Source organism: Chenopodium album, chromosome 11, assembly GCF_948465745.1.
Source record: "Chenopodium album chromosome 11, dcCheAlbu1.1, whole genome shotgun sequence".
NCBI classification, from domain to species: Eukaryota; Viridiplantae; Streptophyta; class Magnoliopsida; order Caryophyllales; family Amaranthaceae; genus Chenopodium; species Chenopodium album.
The window spans coordinates 44,397,147-44,405,569 of record NC_137844.1 but is presented as its reverse complement, the minus strand read 5'-3'; the positions used below and the strand labels follow the sequence as shown (position 1 = coordinate 44,405,569).

Below are 8,423 nucleotides of genomic sequence, written 5' to 3'. Positions count from 1 at the left end.
TGCTGCCAATGTGGTGGATTTCGGTTTCTATTGTGCTCGGATTGTAATGGAAGTTGCAAGATTTACAAAGGTGATCAAGAAGATGATAACGGTAGTTTGTTTGGTAGGTGTACTAAGTGTAATGAGAATGGGTTGATCAAGTGTCCACCTTGCTCTTATTAACTAGATAGCTAGAAATTAGTAGAAACTATGTTAACATTATTGTTGTCTTATTTCTAGATTGTGCTGCTTTGATTGTTTGTATATAATGATGCCAAGGAAGTAGGAACTATTGTTAACTAAAATCATAATGCAATCAGTTTTAGAGTTTCATTATTATTGTGATGATAACTATTAATTAGTACTTAGTAATTAAGACACACAATGCACAATAATTTAAGTACCAGTATATCTAGGTTTTATGCTAGACAATAAACTCACGCATATTAGATTTTTTTAAAAAAAAAACATAAAACAAAACAAAAAAAAAAATGCATGTATTAAAAAAAAAATTAAGTATCTTAATTTTATAGCAAATTATATTCATAATATTTTTTTTCTTATATTATAATATCATGTTTTTCTATATACGCAATTATTTTCTTTTGTTGTACAATGTGCAAATATATATTTATAAATCAAGTGTTTATCAAACACAAGTACAGTTGATAGGAGTACTAACTTGTGAACGATCAGCCTCTCGGCTTGTTGATTTTACAAAGTTCAGGTACTTGTAGATAGGTCATAAGATCAAGAAGATGGCATATAATTGACCTTGATTATAGTAGGATTGTAAGAACGAAAACTGCTTTCCTACTTTAATACTTTATGCATGCATGGATAGCATATTAGACCAAATACGTAGTCACAACTCACAAAGTAATAGAAGTAATTCTGATGCCAAGCTTTTTCAGTTTTTTTTTTTTTTTTTAATTTGAAAAGTAAAATTCTATGAACAAATGTTAAATTGTTAGTTAAATATGTTTCACTCCGTTTTTAAAAGCTATTCGATAAATAGAAAATACAAATTACAAATAGAGATAAGAAAATTTAAACTTGTGACCTATCGTACACAGACCTTATATCTTAACCATTACGTCAAGACCTTATTAATTATTGTTATTATATAAAGTGATGTTACCGCCGCTTAATGCGGTGACAATGATAGTAGCATACCATACACTTGAACGTCCATATGTCTAGTATTACACTTTTTTTTCATTTTTTTTTTTTTCATGCACAAGTGAACATTAAAATTTGAAGACTCCAAAGTGTCTAACTCATTAACGAGTCAAGTAAAGTAGACCAGAGATTACGCATTGATGAGACCAATATTATCATATAGTTATTGTATGTAGTCAGCATATGAAAGATATGGACAGCCAAGAAAAGATCTTGCCAAACTCGCTTATTTTTGGTAGCATTTAATGGATAACATTGGTAGTGTGAACTACGCCACCGTCTCTACTTGTCCAGTTTACTTTGCATGCCATTTATTTAGCTTGATTGGATACTCAGCAATTAGACGAGTGTACGATTTTTCAAATTTTGAACTATTTTTGGGTCCAAATGATGTCCTAGATTATTAGAGCCACTTTATTTTTCAATTAAATCTCAATTGTCTTTTATTAGATTTTGTTTTGACATAATATTGTGATAAAATCATATTATGTATTCTCCTATTTCTATTTATTTGCCTTATATTCCATTTTGGGATGTCCTTTAAAAATTGCCCCTTTTTCTACTAATATAACATGTCCTCACCACTAAACTTACTTGCATAAACTCATAAAAGTGAGAACGACAAATACACCCTTATCTACTTGCAATTTTTTGGTTCAATTCTTAATAAAGCATATATTGCTTATAGGGCAGACAAATAGAGACAAAAGGAGTAATATAGATTAGGGGATAAGACTTTGGTTAAAGTTTGAAGTTTCGGATTCAAACTATGTATCAATCACGTTGGGAGGGTCTCTTATAATTTCCCTCTTCCTCCCTACCATCTTAGACCTATCGAAGTGAAATGGTATACCAAATTCGCAAACTAAGAATTTCGACCTCAATAATTATGATATTCAAATTAACAACTTCAACTTAAAGTAGGGTAATGTGTAATTTAATGACCAAAGCCTCACACAAGTTACTATCACCGTTATGTTTTTTAATTTTGTAATAGATGGTCATAATATGAAAAAGTTGACGTTAATATTTAGTTATTCAATGTAATTACCAACATGTACTTGGATCAGCTGGTAATGAATTTATTCCAGCTTAAACCTAGGTTTCAAGCTCAAAGCTTCAGAATACAAGTATACAACACTACCTACTAGGAGAGTTGTAGCTTATTTGGAGCCCAGCTTGACTTGAATTTAGATTTGTGGAAATTAAAAAGATTTGTAGTACTGAGTATGTAGTATGCTTGCATTAAAAATTAAAAAAAAATTAAAAAATCAATGGATTCAACTTAACTAATCATTGATTCCACAACTCTACAATTCAAGGCACCATTGAGTTCCGGAATACTACAAAAAGCCGAATTGCACATTGAAATTATCAGTCCACAAGATTTGCACAAGAGGTGCAGGGAATATACTCAACGTGCATTGTTTGGTTCACAAAATGAAATATTCTCTGTATTCCAACAATCCAATCTACAATAACATGCAATTTCCTAACTTAGCACTACAATAATTTTGTGATTTTATGTAAACGGGAAACATAAAAGAAATCAATTGTAATCTAATCTGGTAAAAAGGAGAATAGTTTGTCAAAAAAGTTATTGTTTGGGGAAAAGAGGCTTCAGCTTTACAGCTCACTGCTCACAATTTTTATTTTGAAATTACATGTCAACCCCACATTATGAGGTTTATTCATCATTCATCACCACTTCCTCGAATTATTACTATAACCACCAGATTCTAGAACAAGAATACTCACTAAGCTGTGCTGTAACAGTTAATGTATCAGTATGGGTTTCGCTATCAGTTGTTCCGAGGTAACTATATTGGAATGTATAACAAAATCATACACTGACCGGTGTTTTTACTTAATGCTCACTACTTTACCATACTATACATAACCCTAGCTGTGTTTTGTAATTAACTTTAACTATGTAAAATAAAGGAGCACTTTGCCATAAAGTAGTGTAAAGTTCACCTGTTCACCCCACCACCACAACCACCAGAAAAAAAGAGTAACACTTTTACAACATGGTGCTCCCAAAAGATAAAGTACTGACCACATAAATTTTTGGGGTAAAATGCACCAAAAAAGAAGGGGGAAAAGAACAGAAAGTACAGGTGAAACCAGATTCAAGTAACAAATGAATCTCTCATCATTTTAAGCTACATAAGGGTAACAAAATGTTGAGAAAAGAATACATTAGAGGTATCTAAAGTTCAGAGTTCGAATATCAGTTTCGAAAAGGCCTAGTTATCATTCCAAACTGACCCTTTACAAGATTAATAAAAAGTTGTGCTGGGAAGATTACAAAAGGAGAGGGAGTTCCAATTCCTACAGCAACAAGAGGAAATCCAACCTAAAAAGCTTTGCAGAAAAATAAGCCATTAGGAAAAGACTCACACGAGCTCATCTTTGCTTTTCTTGAGAGCCCGTTTGAACCCTTACAAAGCAGATACATGAAATAACGGAAAAAGCAGTTAGTGCAGTTAAAACCTTAGCTAAGATATACACCATTCTAAGCACTGGCACCATTCTATGCAGCGGCAACTTCAGATATTGCTACATTTTCATGTGGTAAGTTTGCAGTTGCAGTTGCAGTTGCAGCCACTACTTCAGCAGCTGATGACACCTCAGCCAAGGGAGAAGAGGAAAACTGCGTGTAGTGAAACTCGACCTGAAGACGGTGCAGTGGGGCAGAAAACAATAGGCCTTTCTTGAGGTCTGCAAGCAGTTCGCTTATAGGAAGTGCTGCCATAAAATTCTTGATGTAGTCTTTGCAAACCTCCTTCCCTTGACAAAGAAGTTCCTCTTCTTCACTCTTTGTGGAATCTTCTACTTTTGGCTCAACAGTTCCATTTCTTGGTTCGAGCCCGTTTCCTGACATAGGTTGATCTATGGCAGGTTTTTCATCCGATGCTTTGGAGTTAGCTGGAAGTTTGACGATCCTGGTGTTTCGATCAAATTTCAACACGTAAGCCTGATTACATCCTTCATGCAGCCTCTCTCCCAAAGTGTCAATGATATAGTAAGCATCAGGCTCGACCTTGAGAATAAAAAAGTGGTCATTCCAACTTATAATGTAAACATGAGGATCACCAGAGCTAGAGCAATCCAAACTAGAACGGCTGATCTCGTCCCAAATTCCGTCAAAGGACATTGCACCTTGTAAAAAGTCAAATTTTCCATCAACGGGTTCTTCAGGGTGGAAAAACCCAATAAAAGACTTGCCAGGGTGGACAGAAAGAGAGCGGATCTTGGCCTGCAAAACAGTCTCTAGATCAAAATGCTTGTCAGGAAACCTTTCTCTATATGTTTCATTCTCACAGAGTTTCCTCCATTCAAGTGAGCCGTCTCTGATTAGACTGTCGAACTGAGATTTGATAGGCATAATTCCACTGTTATTATGAAGCCAATCAGCAATAACAGCAACTAAAGCAGTGCAAGCACTTTCACCAGCTGCTCTCTCACTCCTTTGATCAATGGAAGCAAAGAAAACCTCTGCATAAAGCTTCATCTGTCCATCGCGACTCACAATTTCTTTCTGTTCCCAGCTGCCAACAGCGAAGCTATCATCACCGAATTCTGATATTGATGACCGATTTGCTGCCAAATCATCTTCACTCTTAGGCCACTAGAAAATAACATTTTAGTTAGTTACAATCAGAAGCTAATGCACAATTACACTACAAACGATTAAAAACTTGTAATAAACCAAAGATCTAAGGCAAATAAGAAAACTGCACTCACTCCAAAAGAGATGGATTCATCAGAGCTGAGCTGTCGTCGATCAAAGTCAATATCATCCCCACCTTCTTCAGCATAAGCCTTCTTCAACAATGGCTCTCCCTTAGCTTTAGGAGATCTGAAAATTTGTTTTCTCTTTCTCCAAGGAAGTATGCTACGTTTTGAACTCTGCACAATTGGTGGTTCATTAACCAATGAAGTGGAATCTTCTTTGACTGAACACCCGACATCTGACTTTCGGTGACTGTAATAAATCCAATCTTCATCCTCACTAGTGACGCGTGTGCCAGAAGCCAAGGATCCTCCCACATAATTAGCATAAGCCAGAGTCCCATAACTAAACGACTTCCGCACACTAGGATCCTCCTTTCCTTCATCTGTCTCTCCACCAAATTCATCAAACGAGTCTGAGTCAAATGGGTAATCACCATCCTCACTCCTAGAAGAACACCTCTCTTCACTGCCCTCTTCCTCCCGGCATGCCTTCTTCGCTCTTCTGGCAGAAACATATTCTGTCAGAATCTTTACTTTTCGTAGGCCAGCTTTCAGTGCAGAAAGTTCATCTTTCTCTGCTGGAAGTGATTCCCCGGGCTGAAGAGGTGATGACACAGGAACAATAGACTGCTGTAGAGAATCTCCAGAATCCTGTGTAGTTCTAAGTTCCAGCAGGTTCAATGATAACTGTCAGCATTAAGCACACTTGATCAGAATAAGTGAGAACATATGGAAGCAGGACAAAGAAGTTTACAAGAATCCATACGAGGAAATAAATTGAAAACAGAATATATGACGGACATACATGTAGGGAAGGAGAAGAATCAGCAGTACTGCCTGAAAGTATCAGAGGAATGCTCAATTCATATTCTTTTTGCTCAGTCATTGATGCATACTCAGCTAAATTAAGCGATGCAGTAGCAAGGACAGAAACCTTGTTCTTTGGACCTGGCTTCGAACCCTAAGACAGCAGAAACACTGTGAGTCAGGTACGCAAAATCAAACATCTTCACAGACATATAAATCGGTAATCAAATTCAGTAACATGTAAGAAAGTTATTGCGCCATATGACCAAAATAAATGTCAGAGGTCAAATCCACCAGCTTTGAGAACGGTGAGCTTTATTAGTCTAAAAGAACATACATGCACGGCAAGCCAAACATGCAAGCTGGAAAAAATGCAGTGGAATCCATGTGTTTTGGCAACTAATTATCTAACTGGGAATCGATTCATTCTCAAATATTCTTTCCTTGTATGTGTAGAAAAGATAACATTGGGTTATCTATTCCAAGGAACAAATGTATAATATCCTGGATTTGATAGAGAATTAGCAAAAGCATATTATAATACATAAATTTTTGAGAAAGTTTGGCAGAAGACTAAATCAACTTTGACTTCCCCAATACGGAAATTTGTGGTAAATTATGCTCAGATTAGTAATTCCTTCAAATCAGCCGTTTCAAAAGTGACAAGAAAAGGAGAACCTAAATGATTCCAATCAAAACAACCATTAATACTAATTCCAAACCTAAATATCGCGATATCCAGTTCTATGACTTCTATATCACTAAAAGACTTATACGGGTTTAACCAATGATCAAACCCTTATCGCGACAGTGAGGAGTTATCTAATCGAGTTAATTAAAATTACCCTGATTTTTATAAAAAAAAAATTGCCATGATATTCTTCCATTTATTCACCATCAATTGCTAGAAACATCCACCGTCACGGGATAATTTCAGGTTTCTCCCCCGTGATATTACATTATAAAATGAAAGAAATTGAAACTTACACGACTGGATATCACTTAATTTTATACAATATATTCTGTTTATAGGTTCAGTACCAAAAATGGCAATTAATCAATTTCAATTTCACATTCACATTCATGGAAACCTTTAAAATAACAATAAAATTAAATTAATTAAAGTAAATAAAAGAGAAAACAACAGAAGAAGGGGTAAAATCAAATAAACAATTAATGTCAATTTCACATTACTATTTACCAACTAACTTCCAATTTCCCCAACCAATTAAAAAAAAATTAAATAAACAAACCTAATAAAAACAAATTCAAATTAATCAAACAAAAATTATAAAAACATTAATAACACCGATCTTCGCGTGAATTTATCATAACCTACCCACCGATCTATTTTCCAACTAGATTTTCAAATCCACAATAAAACAAACAAATTCAAATAATTAACATACATTTTCCTCCTAACAAAATTATAAAATAAATAAATAAATAAAACTCACATGAAAAATAGAGAATCCGATCTCCCAAGGAAGAAAAGAGTTGCAATTATCTTTAACAGAAGAAAAACAACAAACACTCTGAAACTCATCGTTCCACTCAAAAACGTCACCGTTTTGATTCTCTTTACTCCCGTCAACCTCCTTAGTAAACTCCCTCTTTTCCGACGACCTCCGTCGCATTAGACCAACTTTATGATTATTCGACGGTCCTTTCCATCGAATCTCAACCATCAATTTCTCTTTAATCTGTTCTCCTTCATATTCTTCTTGTACACCCTCCCGCACCTGATCATACCACCCATCTACCCTCTTAATTACCAATTTAACCTCGTACTTTTTTGTCAACACCGGTGGCGGCCACGGCCTCCACCTCATCATCTTCACCACCATTATTGTAGAGTTTCTCTCCTCTCTTCAAAACGACGCGTTTTGTTGGTGTGTTGGATTAAAACGACATGAGAATGGAATTGGAGATTTTAGAGAGAGAATATGCCGTTAGTTGCGGAATTTTAGAGAGAGAGTGAAGAAGTAGAGAGGAAAAAGGGAAGTGAGTAAAGAAAAGGATTTTAGTTTAGCGTAGTTGGGATTTTGTTAGGTAGTGAAAAGGTTAACTAGGGTTAAGAAGTTGGGTTAAAGTTGGGTTAAAGGGACCACGTGTGGTTAACGGTGAGTTTGGTTTATACGGAGTAGGATTTAACATTAACTAGTTTAGTGGCGTATGTAACGGCGTTGTTGTATTAAGTTAAGTTGTAACTCAGTCAGGTCATCGTTGACTCAACATTTAACTCGACGAGTATCTATCTATTCTAGTCTCTATTAAGTTGTCTTATCTTTAATTATTTGTTTGTTCTTCCTTTACATTATTTTTGTTGCGGTTTTGTCAATCCGGTTGGACGTGGACTAGGTGTCTAGGATTTTATGATTTGGGAATTTCGTTTATTAGAATTGTTAGATAGGTTAGGGGTGTGCCGTTGTCATCTTTTCAAGATAGGTTGATCGACTTTATAACTTTAAAGAATCAATTTTTACTTAACTCAAATATTTTGGATAGAAATTTAAAAGAGTGAGTAAAAAAAAAAAAAAAAAAGTCATATTTTTGAATCTGGCTATATTTCTGGTTAAATTTCGTTTGGAATTCAAATATAAGTCCAATTTAGTAAATAGTGAATATAATATAATCATTAAAAGTTTGTTCGGCAAAAGTAATACGAAGTATATATCTTTTTATATCTATCTTTTCTTCAATGGTAATAGCTA

The 8,423-nt window shown here is 34.9% G+C and overlaps 1 protein-coding gene across 1 annotated transcript; it reads right to left on the bottom strand.

Moving 5' to 3' along the window:
- Positions 1-3,292: 3,292 nt before the first annotated feature.
- LOC145567596 (uncharacterized) lies at positions 3,293-7,824 on the bottom strand. Its single transcript, XM_081626911.1, has 4 exons — positions 7,167-7,824; positions 5,708-5,863; positions 4,912-5,589; positions 3,293-4,795 (listed from the first exon to the last, which is right to left on the bottom strand). Exons 1-4 carry the CDS (start codon positions 7,554-7,556, stop codon positions 3,698-3,700), a joined length of 2,322 nt encoding a protein of 773 aa, XP_081483037.1. The 5' UTR covers positions 7,557-7,824; the 3' UTR covers positions 3,293-3,697.
- Positions 7,825-8,423: the final 599 nt, after the last annotated feature.

Coding starts and splice junctions, on each gene's coding strand:
- LOC145567596 (XM_081626911.1), bottom strand. CDS start 7,556: ATGGTGGTGAAGATGATGAGGTGGAGGCCGTGGCCGCCACCGGTGTTG. Junction 5,864..7,166: donor TCGGATTCTCTATTTTTCAT/GTGAGTTTTATT, acceptor CTGCTGTCTTAG/GGTTCGAAGCCAGGTCCAAA. Junction 4,796..4,911: donor ATGAATCCATCTCTTTTGGA/GTGAGTGCAGTT, acceptor GTTATTTTCTAG/TGGCCTAAGAGTGAAGATGA.